This window comes from Falco punctatus (assembly GCF_963210335.1).
Source record: "Falco punctatus genome assembly, chromosome: Z".
In the NCBI taxonomy this organism is placed as follows: domain Eukaryota; kingdom Metazoa; phylum Chordata; class Aves; order Falconiformes; family Falconidae; genus Falco; species Falco punctatus.
The window spans coordinates 84878595-84898423 of record NC_137586.1 but is presented as its reverse complement, the minus strand read 5'-3'; the positions used below and the strand labels follow the sequence as shown (position 1 = coordinate 84898423).

Here is a 19829-nt window from a genome sequence, read left to right as displayed (position 1 = left end):
CAAACAGAGAAGAAGGTGTCCCGTGCAGTTCAGAGTGAGAAGTGGTTGCTGTTTTCTGCACCCAGCAAGTCCTTGCTAGTGGCTTTGGGTGCGGAGAGCTGTCACCAGGACTGTGCCCAACGCAGCAAGTCCTACAGCTGCAGTATTGCGAGTGGGATCACTCACCGAGCTTTGTGCACTTGAGAGGAGTGGAGTGGGGTGTCCGGAGCAGGGCTGGATGCCTGGGAGGAATTAGGGAGGCAACCAGAGCAGGTCCGGTGCTTGCTGGAGCTTAGTGCCCGCACAGCGGAGGCATGGGCTCTCCCTGGGGCATCGGGACAGGTCTGGGTGCAAGGGCTGCCAGCGCATCCCCAGGAGGCCTCGTGCAGGGAGGGAAGCGTTCAGGAATTGTGTCGGTCTAACGGCACCATCCTGTCCCATCTGTGTAATCTGCTAGAGATAAGGGATGACACATTTGGCTGAGAAGAATGTCCTCTTCTGCGTTAAGCAGAGTATTATATCTGTGCTCTTCATTAGCATTTCTGGAAAGATGCCATTGGACTGGGAACTAATTGTTTTGCAGAGTAGGTAGGTACACACGTAGTGCTACTGTCAACAAAACATAACCCTCCTAGGTGGATGCATTGATTATATGAAAAATGTTTTTACCACTCCCTGGAGCCTATTTATAACCCAAACTGTTTCAAACCTGCCAACAGTATTTTAATTACCGAAGATATTCTAGTGTATTCAAACAATGCATAATGCTAATGGTAATTATCTCACATTTATATAATGTCTAACAGCCAAATGCATCCCAGAGACCTTTCAGGTGTCATGTATAGTGTATAGAAAGTATTTTACTTGTACAGTGAAATCCAGCATTTACTTGCAATTAGTCCAAGTTTGGGAAACCGGCTGAAAAAGTACAGGTATCTTTTCATTCACAGAACGCAGAGAGGGAGTGATAACAAGAGCGAGCGAGGTTTGGGTGGTTCCCAGATGCTTTCCACAAAGGAGCTGGATTCTCTGGACAGTGACAGCCATCCCAGTGGTCCCAGCCCTGCCCCGTTCCTGCATGGGTCCCTACCCGGCAGCACCATGCCAAATCACCATCCCTGAGGGTGTTTGGGAACTGTGTAGCTGTGGTGCTTAGGGGCTGGTTTAGTGGTGGGCTTGGCAGTGCTGGGTTAACCGGTTGGACTTGACGATCTTAAAGGCCTTTTCCAACCGGAGTGGTTCTATGATTCTATGAAATCCTCACCTTGAAACCAAACCCTTCCAGAGTCCCGCCCTCACCTCCGTGTGATTTCATCCCCTGCCATATTGCCCAGCACCGTGCAGCAAGGCATCTCATCCGCTGGCTCCCTCCGTGTTTCTCTGGTCTGGTGTTTGTCTGAGGATTTCCCATGTAGCCAGAGATCTCCTCTTCCTTGTATTTCTTGGGATGCTTTGATGGCAACACCCAAAGGTGGTCTTCTGCCTCGCTGCCCTTGGAGGATGAGCAGCCGGGGATGAAGGTGGCTGAGCCAGTGCCACAGGCACTCTGTGGTGTCTCTGTCTGTGCCCGTCCCAAGCCCCTCGGGATACCAGGATCTGGGATCTGAGATGGGAGCCCAGCTCCCAGCATGGTGCTGCCCCAGCCCCAGCCAAGGCTGCTGCAGCAGGCTTTGCCTTTGGCTGGCTTATCTTCTCAAACGTATTCAGCTCCCCCCAAAAATCCAGAGCTGCATGCTGTAATAAAAGTGCTGCTGGTGAGATGCAGGCCAGCAGCTCCGTATTTAAATATGATGGGGTCTCATTATACACCTGATCTCTGCGTGTATAAACAATGCACAAACTGCACTGATGTCGCCAAGAAATTTTCCAGGTCATGCCACATCTTGGATCATTTCACTGCTTTTCATCACCCTCTTTAGACCAAAACTGCATAAAGCTTTAACTTTGATGCCAAATAGTGAATAACATTAGTTTAACCTGAAATTTAAAGCCAGTGTTTCCGGGCTGCAGAAACAGGGTCTCCCCGGCCCTTTGCTACCATGCAGCTAGCAACCAGAATTTTAATTTTATAAGCCATGGTTGACTAAACCCAGCACTATGTCTATTAGATATTATTTGATTTAGAATAGTAAAAAAAAAAGGAAAAGATTTAAAGATACACCGCTTTCTTATATTGCTTTGTGTTTTTTCACAGCTCTGTACACATGCTTAGACTTTCTATTCAGAGGACAGGCTGAAGGTATTTTTACTGTGTGGAATAAACTGATCCTTGCACTTTACAAAAGCCGACATTGTCTACTCTTGATTTAAGTTGCATGACTTTCTCTAAAAAGGTAAATATAAAGCTGCTGTTGCCTAAATTGCTGAACTAAAAGTTAGAAGGAGGTTTCCAGCATTAACTGCTAACATCAAATGCCTGTTCAGTCTATGTGCTTTGTTGCAGAGAGTGACCTAGGCTGAAAAAGTATTCTTGTGCATCGGTCCCCCAGTTTGGGAGACCTCTCTTAAAACAGCCTGGTTTTCTGGATACACGGCATTTTCCGCTAAATCCAGCTGCACTGAAGATGATCTCAAATCAGTAGTCCCTTGTGAAAAATCTTGTCTACAGTGCATCGCCCGTGTTACTGATGGCCAGCACATGTCCATGGACAAATCTGGTGTCTACAGCAGCAGGGTGTCTTTGCACAGATTGCCTCTGTACTTGCCACCAAAAAAACTTGACGCAGAATCTACCGGAGAAGATCTGAGTGATGTTATTCCTCTGCAGGCTACTTGGACAGTAAGCCACTGCAATAGGCCTGAAGATCTTGTTGTTAAGGATGCATTTGAATTCTGCTCCTCAAAACTATCTTGGCAGCAAGTTTCTATTTTTAAAACATTTCCTCCCTCTGTCTAGTGCAGTGTTGCCATCTGGAGAAATCTGATATTTACTGTTGTTCTTGGAGTTCCACCTCCTGGAGTCCTGGGAATACTGCAGACCTCAGCTTTCAGTGCATAAAAGATACATTTCTGGCACTGACAGGTGAAGGAAAAGTAGAAAACCACTGTGAATCTGCAGAAAGCAAATTGAAACAAGCCCCTGTATTGCAAGAGTCTTTTTGAACTGCCAATCTAAACGTTTTTCAAACTTGTCTCGGGGCGTTTCAGCCATGGGCAGTCACTTATGACTTCTGCTAAAAATCTCTTCCAAAGCGGGGAGAGAGAAAAACGTGCCTTGGAGCCCAGGCTTTCATTGTGTCAATAAGCTTAAGAAATACAAAGTGAAATGGCAGTGCAAGGATGACACATCAGGTCAGGCCTTGCTGAGGGTGTTGCAGTGGTTGCTCAACCTCAGGGACATCCCATCTCGGCACAGTGCAGGAAATGTCTGTGTTTTGGAGGTTGCCTGGCCAGCTGCTGCCAGGGGGACCTGGTGCTGGATGGAGAGCCTCTGCTTCTCAAGATGGGACGTGCCATAGCTTGAAGCTCGGCACAGGATGGAGCTGAGAAGGACTTGCAGGACCTGCAGGAAGGGGGTGAAGCATATGGGCGGTGACTGGGCAAAGCAGATCTACTGGAGGTAACCCAAGTTGATTGTGACTGTAGCATCAGGCGGTGTACTTAATCCTCCCATGTCCTCCTGCATCCAGACAGGTTTTCAGGTGGTGCAGTAAAAGAGGTGTGACCAAAGATGTGGCCATTATCCTTTGTCCTGCCTTTGAATTATTTGTGGGATCATTGATTGTGAATTGGATTGAGGGTTGGCTGGAATGGAAAGGAATGGAATGCAATGGTAATGTAATGGAAGACTAGTCGGTGCGTCTTCTGGGAATATTTATCTTGCTTGTAACCTCCTCTCAAAGAGTCTTCGTGGTGTCATGATACTGGTATCCACGTATAATCAAGGGCTAAAATGAGCACTCCTCTGTAGGTGTCATGATTGCAATGACTACTTATTCTCCATCTTCTCTCTCCTCTTTAAGGTATTCAGGAATCTCCGGTACCAAATGGCCATTCTCTCCCAGGCAGAGATTTTCTTCGGAAACAGATGCGAGGAGACCTTTTCACCCAGCAACAGCTAGAAGTGTTGGATCGAGTCTTCGAGAGGCAACATTATTCTGACATTTTCACAACAACTGAGCCCATCAAACCAGAGCAGGTACTAGTGCAAATGTTCAGTGTTTTCCTGATGATGCTTTCTGCTGGCAGAGATCTGTTTGGTGGACATCACCAAATGCTTCTCAGAGTCTCAGCAGAAAAAGATGGAGAAACAGCTGTCATGTAAGCTGATCTCAGCCAAAGTGCATGTTAGCCATAAAAGACTGAGTATTAAAAAATGAAGAAAAAACACTTGTTGTGTAAACATTAGCAAGTGTTTGCTTACGAAATTACACCTGATCTGAACCAGTTGCATCAAATGAGTCCTTGAACATCACAGCTTTTGATGCTTTTGTTAGATCAAAAGCAGACTATGTAACAAGAAGACCTGCAAAACCCGGTGCCTAATTTTGGTTCATAGTTGGCCTGATGGCGCACACAAATTGGATTTTGTATCCAGGAATGGCTTATTAGGCATGTAATTGGCCATTTGCTGAGAGAAACACCCAATTAGTATCTGAAAGTAAATTAGTTGCACCTACAGATTAGCAGCGTGTTTGAGAAGGACTTGGTGCTAATTTTTTGGGAAAGTTCCATTTTTGTAGGCACAGTAGAGAAGCACACGTTAAAACTCGTGAACTGGGTCTCTCTGTGTTCTTCTCCTTGGGCAGCAGCCTTTAATTTAGCTGCCGAGAGGGAGGTAGAAATGAAGATATCACTTTCAGCACTGATACTGGTCTAGCTTGGATGTATTTGGCCATTAATCTTCAGTGTTCTTCACATCAGACCTGCTTTTTGTCAAGATGGGTGGACTTCTCAGACTGCACACAAACACTGGATTTCTCTTGGGGAAATCTATACATTTGAAAGCCACTGGAGATTATCTTACGGTAGCCTACTACCGTCGTGGCTCCAGTTAAGTAATAGGTATCGGTGTAAAATTCTTGGGGAAAAAAAAAAATGAATTAGTTACATATGCTGAAAGTCTGTCATTTGGTATTTAATTCGTAGAGCCATTTGCTTTTCACCAGCTTCTGCTGGTTTCGTGGTTTCCCTTGGTTTGTGTTTGCTGAGAAGCTCTGCGGATTGGAACTCCAGCGGGAAAAAGATGGAGAAGGTGCTGAGGTCAATTTGGTTTTTTGAAACGCTCCTTAGGAGCGCCCAAGTGTCTCTGCAAGGTGAAATGGCCTTCACGTACCACTAGATGGTGGCTGTCCCATCTGAACAGGGGTGATGCTGGGAGAGGACAAGCACTGTGTCCCGCCCCTACAGCAAGCCTTTTCAGTGTCGGTCACTTAGAAGTTGTGCGGTGTTAGATCTGTCCCTGGGAAACTTTTCCATGCCAAAAAAAAAAAAAAAAAAAAAAAAAGCTTAATAAAGAGAGCAGTGAGGAAAGAGGATGGTTTATTCGTTTCTGTGTTCCGAAGTCTCTGAGTCATGCAGAACTGTAGCTCAAGGGAGGGAGGGAGTGCAGGAGCAAGTGAACGCTTATCCAGAGATGAATTTTTACTGGTTTAATTAGAAGAATGAGAGAATTGAATAAGGATGTTTGCTGAAGTATTGTCCTGATGGTCAAATACGGGATATCTGGCTGTTGGTGGCGCAAGGATCTCCTTGGGTCCATGTAAGCAGCTGTGACTAGGCTGGCTGTGCAGTCAGTTTATTGAGATCGGAGATACAGTGCTATTGATTTGGTTAACAGGGTACTCTCTCTGCATGCTCTGGGAAGTCAAATAGACGCTAAGAAACGTGATACTATGATGTAAAAAAGGTGCTTAGCAGAACTGCCTCGCTTAGGCATTTTTAAGTTTGATTACAAATGGATTTTGTAGCTATTGGCTTTCATATGGGTCAGAGCATTGTTGTTTGCTTTTGGAAGGCTGGGCTGTGGTTAAGGGCTCGTGGTAATTTGGGGTCGGCTTCTGCTTTTTGGTGTCATGTAGAGTGTGACCTTCAACGTGAGTGTCACGGTCTGTATGATTAGCTCTGGTTCACAGGGATGTGGTATGGTATGAGCTACACCCCTTATCGAAGCAGTCTTGTTTTACCTCTTTTGGTGGCTCAAGCAAGGCTGTCATGATACTTAACCAAACTGGAGAAGCTAGCTGGATCAATTCGTAAGGCCAAACAAATCAATGAGGAGAAAATACTGAGGATGTGACTTGTAAGACCAGAGTTGTGTCCGCAATAGATTGTCACAGTCAACCAAGACCTGCCTCTGGCATCTGGTTGTCCAGAGTGCTGCAGAACCCAGATGCGGTGATTTAGGAACTCAGTCAGCTGTGGATGTATGGAGTCCCGAGTTATTTCTGTAGAGGAAAATACGGAAAAGATGCTTCTCCCTATAGAGACAAGGTGTGGGGAGAAGTCTGGTAGGAGCTGCTGACCCACTGCTTATCTGTTTTACTAGAATCTTGGGCCAGTAGCAGCCAGATGAATATCCCTAGTCTTACCTGGGCACGGAAACTTGTTGGTGTCCCTGTGCTGCTCACCTAAGCAAGGTTCTGGATATTTTACCAGAAGAATTGCTATGCGCTAGCAATTTTTCTCCTTTTTCTCCCCGTTTTGTGGTGCCTGTCTAAGTCTTCCTCCTTGCTTGTGCACTGAGAACAGTCCCTTGGCCGTGGTGAGCTGTGACATGGGGGGACAGGTCTGCACAGCAAAGTGTTTGCAACCTCAGCGTGCTCTGTCCCCGCTGAAGGCTGGCCTCTGCTGCCCAAAGTCCTCCTAATAAATTTTCTGGACAAAACTTGGGCTTGCCTGTTGAAAAGCGTGCATTGCCCCTCATGCAGGTATGTGTTTTGATGGGATGTGTGGGGGTGCTTGCTCATCACTGCCAAACCCTTTACTTTTAAGTTCTTCCAATCTATTTCCTTTACTTTTCCGTCTTCAATGTTTCCCTCAGTTCACCTGTGTAAAATGGAGAGTTATTTCTCGGCTCGAAACATGTTGTGTTCTTGACAAGCATCACCTGAGTTTTCACAGCTGCTGTAAGCTGTGCCTTCTATAGAGAGACCCACAGGGAATGAATACTTGTCTTTGGGGAAGGGCTTATATGACGCTGGAAGAGAAGGCAACCACTGGACAATGACAGGAAAATAACATATCAGGCAGTCCTTTGTTCAAAAACAGTGCCCACTGCATGCGCAGGGTGAGGCAGGGATTCCACCTCGTATTATTAAAGACTGCGTCATCCTGCGTGTATTGGGGGACAGAAATAAGGCATCTCCTATTACGTGCCTCATTTTGCAGCCGAATGTCCAGTGGTGCAGCTGTGCATGCATAGGTGTGTGCTCTGCAGCGTGGGTATGTGATACCTGCACGTGCAGAGCATGAGAAACGTTGGATGGCAGGTGAGGTTGAGCAGCTGGGAGCTGGGAAGCCCGAAGCTGAGCCTTGCTGTGCAAACGGAGTCGAGTCCTCTCATGTCTTTACGTTGCGGGAGAGTAACCAAGGCATATAGTCAGCACTTTAGAAGCGCCCTGGCCTGCTTCCCCTTGACAGAGCCCTGCTGCAAAAATGAATTCTTGTACGAAATTAATGCCTTTTCCCTGACGTTCATGCCCTTTTGTGCTCATTGTTTGCAAACAGCCTGTGATCGAATCGCACTGCCTGCTAATGTTCGCGGAAAACTGGTTTCACGTATTCCTGGGCATGGATTTGGAAATGCAGATAGCGGCATGTTTGCAATGCTGCCATTGTGCAGCCGTTCTGCTTATGGCTGCTGGTCGCCAGCACCATGCAGCTCTTTCATCGGCCGGGACAAAGCTCACAGCTTGAAATGTCACGTAATCCTCAGGTCTCAGAGAAGGAAAGCCGCCACAGCATCTGCCTCCTGGATGGGTAGCAGTTCCCTTCTCTCCGTGCATCCTGGTGCGTGGATCTGGTGCTCCTCCGTGCGTTAGCTCTGCAGTGCGGTTCCCTGTGCCCACGGGGAAGGCTGTGGGTGTTGCTTCCACAGCTGACATCCAGGCTTCCGTCGGAACAAAGCCACTACTGACACAAGGAGCGGCTTTTCCCTGCCTGCGATGGGGTTGTGCTGTACGGCTATGGCCGTGGCAGATCGACATTCTGCAGCCTGGCCCCTGCCAGGGGCAAAACCCCACCTATCGTGATCGCTGCACTGGCAACTCAGATGTTACCCAGAACTGGCACTCATCCCATGCCCTTCCCGTGCACAGAGCTGCTTGTGCCGAATGGTGGGATTTTCTGGTGCCTGGTCGTAGAATAGAATCATAGAATCATTGAGGTCGGAAAAGATGTTTAAGATCATCAGATCCAACCGTTAACCCAGGACTGCCAAGTCCATCACTAAGCCGTGTCCCTAAGCGCTGCGTCGACGTGTTTTTTGAACACCGCCAGGGACAATGACTCCACCATTTCTCTGGGCAGCCTGTTCCGATGCCTGACCGCTCTTTTGGTGAAGACATTTTTCCTAATACCCAATCTAAACCTCCCCTGGTGCAATTTGAGGCCGTTTCTTCTTGTCCTGGGAGAAGAGACCTACCACACCTTGCTACAGCCTCCTTTCAGGTAGTTGTGGAGAGCAGTAAGGTCCCCCCTGAAAGTCCAGTAGAAGCATCTAGCTGGAGGAACTGGAGGTGCTGGCTGGGCTCAGCAAGCCCCTCTACGTGGCCGTGAGGCTGACTGTCCTCTGCTGGTTTCCCACCGTTCCAGCCAGAGGGATGGAGGAGCTCTCCCCAGCTCTGTGAGGCAGCCATCCCGGGCTGGCCGAACCTGCGGGATCGGTCGTGTGATCCATGCGTTTACCAGTCAAAGCATGGACGGGAGATGTTCTTGGAGATCAAGACCTGGGAAACAGCCATGAGCTGGAGGGCTTCGGGCATGGGAGGCTGGACGGGTGCAGGAAACACCGGGGTTTGCAGACTGACGTGCTTTTGCTGACTGTGAGAGCAGGATTAATGCTTGCACAGGGGAAAACCGGGGGGTGACGGATATACAGCAGGATCAGCAGTGCATTAATTTCCTCCGAATAAAGAAGAGAATTATCTGTGCTCTATTTCTGTCCACAACAGAAATGGATTCTCTTGTATTTTCAGCTTCACACTTGGGTCCAATCGAATACTCATTGAAGCCAAGAGGAATATTTCCATTGACTTCAATAGACTTTAGATCAAGGCCATAATGAGGCATAACATGATGTGACCAGATTCAACACTTTGCAGGTCACCAACTTAGAAGAGAATTGCTTGCTGTTAATAGCAGATAATTCCCAGGCCGTTACTGATGCTTTCCCATTGCTTTTAGCTAGAGCTGAACCGAGTATCAGTTCTCGGATTAATTTCTGGGTAAAATGTAGATATTCTGGGCTTAGGTAGAAAACAGTAACCTGGCAAACTTATACTAGTGTATGTATTCATGACGTGCAGCGCAGTGAAGTCTGAGTCTGGAGATAAGCGTAGGCAGATGAAATGTGGATAACTAATGAACATGAAAAAAATTACTAATGAATTGGTGGCAAAAAACTGCATGAAGTTGAAACCCGATTGCCCTCTATTTTGAAGAGTTGTGATGAAGGAGTTCTCCAAACTGACCAAGAGGGGGGGCGTGAAGTCCTTCAGAAAATCCTCAAGCTTTACTTTCTATCCAAGTGTGCTGCAGCTTTGAAAGAGGAATCTCTTTTTTTCCACTGTGAGGAGCTGTGTTGGATGGTGTGTTTGCAGGAATGCAGCCTCCTGAGAACACCCCTCCTTACAATACTGGGGTTTAATCTTCAGAAGTAACAAGGCAAGTCCTACTTCAAGCCAGAAAGTGTGACCCATTTGTGTGTTTTAAAGTGTGACTCGCTCACTCTCCGAGGGCAGTTGTTGGAGAGGCAGAGGGAAGGAGTGAACTGCAGGAGTGGGTGCTCATCCTGCTCCCTGGAGCATGAATACTGTGTGTTGTTTTTTTTTTTCTGGAGGGGCACTGCCTTTGGGTGGACAGAGGCTGCTGTATACTCTTGATCCTTGTGACGAGAAATGCAGAGCTAGTATTTATTTGCTTGTGGCTTCCCTAGTTGTGCAGTAACCAGTAACAAGTCACCAGTAACAGTGGCAATGCTGGAACTATCTCATGGCTGTATGTGAACATCCAGAGTCAAATCTTTTCTTGATCTGCTACCTGAAGAAGTGATTTGAGCATGTAAACGCAAGCTCTTACGCAAAGGCTTGTGTGACAGGGTGCGGTAAATGAATAGCAACTTAAAAAGGAAAACAAAAAACTGCACAGCTTGGCAAATGGATGCAAATGCTAAAATTGAGGGGGAAAAAAAAAAAAAAAAAGACGGACAGACAAAGGAAAAGGAAAAGCAGAAATCAGCATCGATCTGCCAGCTCTGCAGGCAGGTCTGCTCCTCGTGTGCAGGAGTCTGGCAGAGCTGGGTGGGAAGGCATGTCCCTGCTGTGGGCACCCTGTGCCGCCGCGGATGGGGGTCCATGGTGCGGGATGCGTTTGTGGGCAGCTGTGTTACCCCTGTGCCGTCTCACGTATCCCACTCCCACCAGCAGCTGGTCCCTCATCCCATGCTGGTGGAAACTGGCCGGGGTGGGCAGCTGAATGGGGCTGCTGGCTTGCTCCCGTTTTGCCAGTGCCGTGAGCCCCTCCACCTGCAGAAACAGGCAGGTGAGGAGCAGGGGTGGCTCTTTGGTTTTTACAGCTGCGCCTCTCCCGGCTGAAACCTCCTCTGATCCAGTCTGTGGCTTTATCGGTGGGAGGGGAAAAAAAAACAACTTTAAACCCCAGCATAAGAGAGCACATCAGGAGAGGAAAAACCTTCCCGTATTTACTCTCAGTAGACTATTAAACAACACTAGGCTATTAATTTGGCTTTTGAGTCTTCACTAAAGCCCATAAAAGCGCACAGTTGTCAAATGGAGTTCATTTTAATTTCCTTTCAATCACAGTAAATTATTCAGGTGATAAATCAGCTGGGGCAGCCTCCTGGCTGTAATAGAAACCCTAATTCCTGGCTAATTATCCAGCCCATTGCTGCCAGCAGATCAATACCCCTACCGAATGGAAAGGGCGCGGGGTCTGGGCGGGTAGGGTGGCGGACGGACAGCAGCTGGGAGCGTGGGCGCCTGGGACCCCCGCCCCGTGTGGGGGCTGCAGGGGGTCAAGCTGTTTTCCGAAGGGAATTCCGAAGGGAATGCATCCTCACCCCGGGGCTGCAGCGTGGGCAAGGGCAGCCGTGGCTCAGCCACCCGCCTGCCTGTCCGCCCTCGCTGTGCTCAGGCCCGTGGCGGGGCAGGAGCAGGATGCGGTACCTGGCGCTGGAGGTGGGTGACCCTGCCGTGCTCACACAGTGGGATCAGGTGCTGGCTTGTTCTGGGGATTGCCTGGCAGCGGGATTTTGCTGCCGGTTCCAAGATAAGCCATGACAGGGTGCTTGGGGGGTGTGGGAACGGGGGTGCTTGCATCCCAGGGGGCATGCGTATGTGCTGCGGAGATGTACTTGCTCCTGGTGCTGCCGGTCTCTGCTAGCGGTAAAAATGGGCAGAGACAGGGAGAGCATCAGTCAGAGGCTACTCAGGAGCTTTCCGGCTGGTAATATTTTTTCTTCCCGAGTATTACCTTTCAACAATGGTGAAATTCAGAGGGACTGGAGAGTAGCAGTGCTCAGCCATAACAGAGCTTGTCCCTGGGAGGGAGCAGCAGCTCTTCGGAGACGACACCTGCGTGAGGTGGTTGTTCAAGCGGTGCTCCATGCGCAAAGCCCTTTGAGCTAAGGCTTGCTTTAACGGGATGCTGCCAACTGCAGCTTCTGGTTTCGTGGGGAGCCCCACCAGATGGTGGTCAAATAACAGGTTGTTCTGCAGACGTTTTGGATAGAGCTTTGCCATCTTCCAGGACCCTCTGGCTGTTCCAGGGAGCTCATTGCTCTGAACTGCCCTTGGCTTCTGGAGGCTGAGCCTTCAGTATGCGAAACTTTGTGTAGGATTCCTATTTGTGTTCACTACCACTGCGACTGTCACTTACTTGCATTACAGTGGTACTGGGAAGACCCAGCAGGCAGCACAGGGCTAAGAGCTTTGGGCACTGGATAGCTGGGGAGGACCAGTGTCCCCCAGGGTCATGCTGTCTGGATGGAGAAGACAAATAACGGCTGGGGAGGGGAAAGCAGTTCCACCAGCAGCGCAGATCAAGGTAGAGCAGCCACATGCAGTGACTTCTCTGCGGTGCCGTGGAGGGGCTGTAGCCTCCTTGGGACAGAGTCTCTTCTCCCATCCCTCCATCCTTCCATTGCACTGCCAGGATGGGATGGGGACAATGCACCACCTTCTGCGCTGTTTTACAATCAAGAAGGAGAAAAGAAACCTGCCATGGTGTTTCTCCCTGCTGCAAATCAACTTTTATGAGTAGAAAGCCTTTTTCTTTAAGAATAGCAGCAGAAAGCACAGTTCCTTGGGCCGACACCTCCTGTTTGCATCCTTGCCGCTCTGCCCTCCTGTACAGGCGTTTTTTTATGCGTGAGCTTCTGAGCACTGCACAAAACTCGCCGTGTGCGCCGCCTTGTTGTGACATGTGTTGGGTGGTGACAGTCACAGCAGACTGTGTTGTATGACACTTGGTATTTTGTGTGACAGTGGGGCCATGGCGGCGGGGAGTTTGGTGGGGAAGCAGCATGACAGGAGCTGTGTATCCTTCTAACGTCTCTCTGCATCAGCATCATCCTTTTAAAAAGTGCCCTGCAGCTTGCGTGAATACCTGGGGGTGTCTGTCTGAGCAGGGCTGGAACTGAAATGTCTGGTCTTTGGGTAAGCAAAACAGGTGGGAAGAAACCCAGGTGGGATAACGCAAGGGATGCCCACTGTTCTTTCCAGGCAGAGAGCTGAAGATACCCTGCGTCTCCACCTGAGCTCGGTGTCCCTTCCTGTGGGTCCCTGCCAGCGGGAGCAGGCGGTGACTGGCTTTCCTGCTTTGGAAGCAACAGGCATCTTGGGGGTCAGGATTTCTGCAGACTTTTCCAGAAGGTGGTAGGGAGCATTTCCATGGGTCTGCAGTGCCTAGCGGGCAGTGCCCTGGGACTGGCGCTGGGGTTTCTCCGCACTGACCCTGCTGTGCTGGCAAAGCGTGGAGGTGCTTGTTATCATGTAAGGAAACCCACGGGCCGTTTCTTCTCTTTCTGGGTCTCTCCGTCTCAACTCAGCTGCAATGAGTCAGAACCTGAAGAAATGGGCCAAAAGGAAAAAAAAAAAAAAAAAAAAGAGCCACTGGGCCATGCTTCCTTCTTCCCTCTCCTGCCAGCAACATGTGGCCAAATCGGTGCAACCAAACCAAGCTGGGGGAGGACAGCAGCGCACGGGTCCTGGGGATTTCAGGGTGTGTTTGAGCTCTCCCAGTGCATGTTACTTTGTTGGAGAAGCCCCAGTGACAGCCTGGGTTTACGCTGATGCTGCTTCCCTCTGCGTCTGCTGCATAGGGCTTGCTGGGGCTCATCCCCCTGCTCGTGTGGCTTCGCTGGGGACCATGGCTCTGGCAGGGCAGCGTGTCGGTCTGTCTCCTACTTGGAGGAGTCCAGTTTGTTGCCTCCTCCTCTTGCCCCAGCAGGGACTGGAGATCCCAAAATACAGAGGTAGATAACAGCTTCAGGAGTTGCAGTGAATTCCTGGTTTTTAACAACCCCTTTTTTTCCTCCTGACTGCTCTCAGCTATGACCGTATGTGAAAATACAAATTCTGAAGTTAAAGGAAAGGCCAGCCTTGCTGTGTCTGCAGCGCTGACATCTCCTTTGTCCTTGTCTCTTTGCTCTTTGCTCTGTACAGATGCAGTGGGGGATGTTTCTTCCCCCAGGCAGGCTGCCCAGGTTGTGCACCGGCTCGTGCAGAGGGACTGCCGGTGACATGTGGTACAGTGACATGGCTGGGGCTCTGGCGTACATGCACGACTGAGCCTGCAGGAGCTGAGGTCCAGAGCCTGTGATGTCGAACTGGCTTCCTGGTGTTCAGACATGGCTGGGAGCTCCTCAGGGACTCGAAATGCCATCGAAGAGGAGTGTGGTGCGCTTTTTACTCGAGGGTCTGGGGAAACCGTGTTTGGAAATTGCAGCCTTAGCACTGTTTCTGTTGGGTAACACCACAAGGGGATGCTTTGCCAGTCATGGTTTCACCTTAGCACTTTACACCAGCTTTACACCTGCAGCTTAGTGACAACAGTGGAACACAGAGTCTGCGAAAGGCAGTGGGTGATCTCGCTGTGGTTTCCATGTGTGGTACAGAGGTGGGAAATTTAAGATAAGCTTTCCCCTCTTGTTACCTTTCCCGAGTGTCCACATTTCTTTGCAGTTTGGGCACTGGCTTTGAGTGATTGTTCATCACGTGTTTTGCGGGAAATAGCTGATTTTTTTCAGTTCAGAGAGATAAACTAGGTCTAACATATCAGCAAGTTTTAAATAATACCCCTCATCTTTATCTTCAGTGGAGTCTTCCTTCCAAGGTTTCATGTCACCAGCAGATAGAGGGTCTGTCATTACAGAAAAAGTCACAGAAGGTAGCCAGTCAAACAGCAGATTCTGCCCAAGAGCTGACGGAGATGAGTGATTTACTGGCTGCCCATTAGATTTTCAATAAAACATCAAAGTGTAATATATGAGCAAGATGAGTAGACTTATAATTGCTCATGTGGTCTCTGTCCCTTTGAGAAACAGTAGGGGAGCCATCCGTGCACATTACAGCAGTAGGCGATGCTCCGCTTGCATAGGAAAATAGATTTGGGATTGTCCTGAAGCTGGTTTTTTCTGTGGAAGAAGACAACGTCATGCAACATGCAACAGTACTAGTCAGCCAAGATCATGTCATAGCAAAATTGAATGACCTCCTTATGCCTGTGTTAGCCCTGCAAGAGAGGGAGGGACAAATCTGTGAGTAAACACACTTGCGCGTTGGTTTAATGCCTGGCATGCTCCTGTTGTATTTGAGGGGAAGGGCTCGCACCGGCATTTGAAGAATAGAACAAGACTTCTTATTCCCCAGTAAACGCCTGGATCCCTCAGGCTTGCTTCGCACAGTTGCAAACACAATGCCCACCCTTTGGTTCAGAAATTACTGCTGTTTGACACTCGTTCTGTAGGCTTTCCCTACGTTTGTCCGTCACTTTAATCCGCAAAGATGAGTTTCTCAAAGTACGTTCCCTACACAGCTAGTGAACACCCCGAGATCTTGATGGGCTGAAGCATCTTAGAAAGAGCCAAACGTGCACACAGTGCGAGTAGAGGAGACAGGGGCCATGAGCTGAGGCAGGAGAGGCTCTGCAGGGTCCAAGGGAGCCCTTCTCCCTGCCCCAAGGACAGGCAGGCAGGGCAGAGGTTACCCTCAGAAGTTACGCAGTCTCCATCCATGGTGGTTTTCAAGACCCAGCTGGATAAAATCCTGAGCGACCTGTCTGGGCCCAGTCGTTGGCCCTGCTTTGAGGGATCTCTGGAGCTTCCTTACAGCCTGGATTATCCTACGACCCTAATGTCCAGTTACCAGCTGTTCTTTCCAGCTGCCGTGACGTTGGGGAAACTTCCGTGTGGTTGCAATGGAAAATGTAAAAAGCACGGCTGGAGTGGGAAAGCAGGACCTGTTTCACACAGCGTGCAGGATGAGACGGAGACCCATCTGGGATGAAGTGGCCAGGAGCTGTGCGGCTTGCTCAGTGCAGATGCTGGCTTTTCGGACTTTTGGGTTGTCATTTGTTTAGAGGGTCATCGAATGAGACAACCTGCAGAACCGGTTGTGTGACGACAAAAAGCCATTGTGGAGATAAGCCAGAAAAAAGGGCTCGTTTCATCATTCCTCTCCGCTCATATGAATAGCAGCTGCTTAAAAATCTGGTGGCGGCAGAATTCACTGAAATGAAAAAAAAATAATTAAGTCTGAAAGGAAGGAAGCTCTTACACTAAGAGAGCATCTTAACATGTGGGGGGGTGGGGGTGGGTTACAGCCCTTCTCCTCCCACCTTGAAAATATAATCGAGTAAGGGCAACCTTGGAGAGGCAGGGGTTTCCTCTGCTCATTCTCCGTGCTCTAGAAGTTTCTTCCGGGCTGAGAGCTGACCTGAAGTATGAGTCAGTCCAGACAAGTCACGTCCAGAGACGTACCCGGCAGGCTGGGGGAGAAGGAGGTGCTGGAGGCGGCAGGTGCCCTTCCGAAATGGGGGCTGCAAAGTGGAGCCAGGCAGAAGAACTGCGCTCATCGTACGCTGCGTTTGGCTAAGAGCGTTGGACCGGTTATTAGGACCTGCCTAAATAATTAAAAGGCATTAAGTAACAGACAGAATTAAGGTACGCAAGAAATTGTCGTCGGATTATGTGCCTGATGAGTGGTTTTCAAGCCCTGCCAAGCTGGAAGGCTTCGCACCAGTGGGAGTTTTTGTTGAAGGCACAGCCCCCATGTCTGTGTCTCCCCTCGGGCTTCTTGTGGCTGTGGAGAAAAAAATTGAAAATTTAACCCCAAATACACTTCTGGCGTAAGAACGGGGGCAGCTGTCAGGGTGGGAAGAGATGCTCGGCTCATACCTGCAGTGGGTTCCCTTCTGGTTGTCTGTCGCTCTTTACTCATCGTGATGTTTTACTGCATGTGCTGTGCCGGGGTGTCTCCAGCTCGGCTGACGTTTGAGCGGCAAAATGATGGTTCTTGCGACAGCAGCGTGTCTGCCTGAACCTGTTTTTGATAAAACCGGAAACGTTTCACCGAAACTTGGGCTCTTTGATGGTTTTTCTGTGTAGAAGGTCCCTCGCTGGAGCCTTTCATGATAGGGAGGATGTCCAGAGCCTCCAGCAGCAGCAGGTGTGGGTGTCATTAGACAGTCTCTTTACGTGGAACCACCACCCTATAGGCACCCTGTAGGTACCATACTCATTGGTTAGCCTGCCCCTGTTTTGCTTCATTTTCTGTACCTACGTTCAGACAATTTCTGATGTTTCTAGGTGTTTTTTCTGAAGCTGAGGAGGCCTTTTCCCTTCCTCAGAAGAAGACAGAAAGGAGGAAGCATTCAGCTTCTCAATCATTGTCGCAGCAAAGAAAGCACCACGTAATTCCCCAGATTTTCCCATTTTGTCCTGCCTGGGGTTTTCACTCACACAAAGCATGCCTGCAGCGTGTGCGAAGGGGAAGGGTTGCCTCACACTTCTGTATCCTCCAAAGCCCTCCCTGGCACCCTTGTTTGCTGCACAAAATACCCTGTCCGAGCGAACCGAGCTGGGGGAGTTGCATTGCCCTCTGTTAGCGCGTGGGTTGTTCCCCGTGGAGTTCAGTTCCTCCTGCCTCTGTAGCTCCACATCCCTGAGGACTTGTTACTAGAAAGTGCTTCGTAAATCTTCCAGGAACAATGTTTTTGTCCTTGTATTTTTGGCTTTTTTCGTAAACATGCCGTAATGAAAACTAGATTGCAATATTGTGGTCCTTGCCATTCCAGTCTTGGGTATAGGTGAAGACACGGAAGAAAAACTTGTGCTGTTTGATTTGTTGTTGGGTTTTTTTTTTAGTTTTTTTTTTTTTTTTTTTATTGAGCTCCTTTCCATGTTGGGGATTGGATGGGAAATTCACGTCACATTGTAGGGAAAGTTGCCACCCCCAAGATAGAAGGCAGAAGACTCCTGACCCCCGTAGGGTCACCAGGCTCCCAGGGATGCCAACAGGAAAAGCGAGTCTTTTGGAAAATGAAGGACGTGTGTTTCTGTCAGTCTTTGAAAGTCCCTGAAATTTGGGAGTTTACGGGTTGATACGGATGTATTCAGCTTGAACTTTGCAACATGCCAGAAAGCACAGCAAAACTCCCTGGCTTGCTTTGTTGGCTTTCACCTGGGTAGAGATTTGTGGCACCCAGAGCTGCAGCAACTGCAGAGGCAGTGCCCACTCGGGAGGCTTGGTCCATCGTAAATGCTGCCTGGGGTGCTCCTTTAAAACCAGTTTATTGTACACGATACATAATACGATACAGAGAGTGTTATCAAACAGTTCTTAGAAGGCGTTCGTGAAACACCTTCAGATAGTTGGTCTGAAAGAGTTACAGAAATACAAAAGTTCTTGCAAATTTGCACAAGGCTTCTGAAGTCGTGGGAGCTGTCAGTAGGATTGAAGGTTTGGCAGTATTGATGTAAACTTCATGCGTATTCCCAGCGTGCCTTCATATTTCTGCTTCATATTTCTCTGTAGGGCAATACTTGACCGGGCTGCTGGTTGTGTTTTTGTCCCTGCTTACCCGTGCCGGGTGCTTGGGTGGAAGCAGTGGAGCCACTTGTGATGGAGTATCATACCTTTGCCCTCCTCCTGTGGCTGAAATTGTTAATGTTGCGGGTGGAGGTGTCCAGTTCCTCTCCTGAGAAGCAGAAGGTCTTAGCAATATCTTGTGGCAATGAGTGGCACAAAGGGGTTGTGCTGGGTTTACAAAAAGCAAACTGCTTTTTTCCACCAGGGTGGGATGCTCTGTTTCATTTTGCTGTATTTCAGTTGGGTGTCTTATGCTTTGTTTTAATTGGGGTGCCCTTGTTTTTAGCGTTGCAGGTGGGATGGTGAAGGATGCCCACAGAGCATCAAGGTGATCGATCAGTTTGCGTTGGGGTGAGAAGAGCCATGGGAGGAGAGGGTGGGAAGGAGGGGAAGAGAAGAAATGCCCTGTGCGAATCCGTGGGAAAAGCTGGAGAGGAGGAGGTGAGGGCTGTCCTGGGAGGAGGAGGAGGAGGTTTGGGAGAGGAGAGGTTGGAGGGGGGCTGGGGGTAATGCCATTTCAGGGAGGAGACGCCTGTGTAGCCTGCTGTGGTGCTGCTGTCAGGATGGGGTGAGCACTACCGGCAGTGGGAGGAGGCTGCTGCAAAATGGATTGTGCAGTTTCTGTATTCCTCAGTAAACTGAACTGGGAGCTTCTGGCATGGAAACACTGGGGGAAGAGCCCATGCAGGGGTCGGCAGTGCTGACCAGGGTGGGTGGGAGCTGGGGTGCGTCGTCATTTCATTCCGTGGCCTGGAGGAAACAGAACAATATTGATGCTGAGAGGGGAAGGAGCTGTTGAGGATAAATGCGCGGATGATGAAACAAACTTGCAGATCCTGTCGAAACCAGAGGGCCCCTCTCACCACCATCATGCTGTTTCTGGTCGTCCCAAGTCCTTGCTGGTGGCCTGGTGAGGCTGAAATCTGGAAACCCACCTCAGCTCCCCAGGATGTGTACCTCCCTTGGGATGGCCTTACCATGATTTTCTACAGAGGCTTCTGCTTAAAAACCAGAGGAAGAGAGGCCGCTGGCCTGCCCTGGCTCAGCCGAGCAACTGGGATTGCAATGGCTGGGGAGAGGCTCGGTTGGAAAACAACTGCAAGCGTCCGCGTGTCTCTGCTACCTTCCCACCAGACCTTCCAGGAGGGGTGCAGGGACTGACGGATGCGAGGGACGGCCAGCCAGGGACTGGGCAGACTTACGGGGCCACTGTCCCTGTGTACACATCCCCGGATACCACGCAGGCTATTCAGCCGTTGCTCTCGGTGTACTAGCTCTGACTAAGGAATGATACTACTGCTACTAATGAAAAAAAAAAAAGGACAACTGCAGCTGCAAGTGCAGGCTTTTTTCTGTGCTGCTGTTTCGTGGGGTTTTGTTGTTTGCCACAGGCAGCCTCGCTGGAGCGTGCGTGTGCGTGTGTGTGCACACGGGTGTGATTTACTGTCCTGTGCAATGCCACATGTCTTTAAAATTGCAGTGCCCATTTCCCGCTGAAATAATTTCTACAAAGAGAGGCTCCTATTACAGCAAGAGAAGCGTGGACGTCATGATTTATTATTATTTATGGTCCCAGGGCCT

General features: G+C 49.4%; 1 protein-coding gene across 3 annotated transcripts in view; it reads left to right on the top strand.

The window, feature by feature from the left end:
• The window catches only part of PAX5 (paired box 5), a 139327-nt gene that overhangs the window by 45997 nt on the left and 73501 nt on the right, over window positions 1-19829 (top strand). For all 3 annotated transcript variants that reach the window (XM_080372523.1, XM_080372522.1, XM_080372524.1), the window contains one exon: window positions 3942-4117. In XM_080372523.1, coding sequence (XP_080228649.1) covers window positions 3942-4117 — 176 coding nt within the window. The remainder of the gene's footprint in view (window positions 1-3941; window positions 4118-19829) is intronic.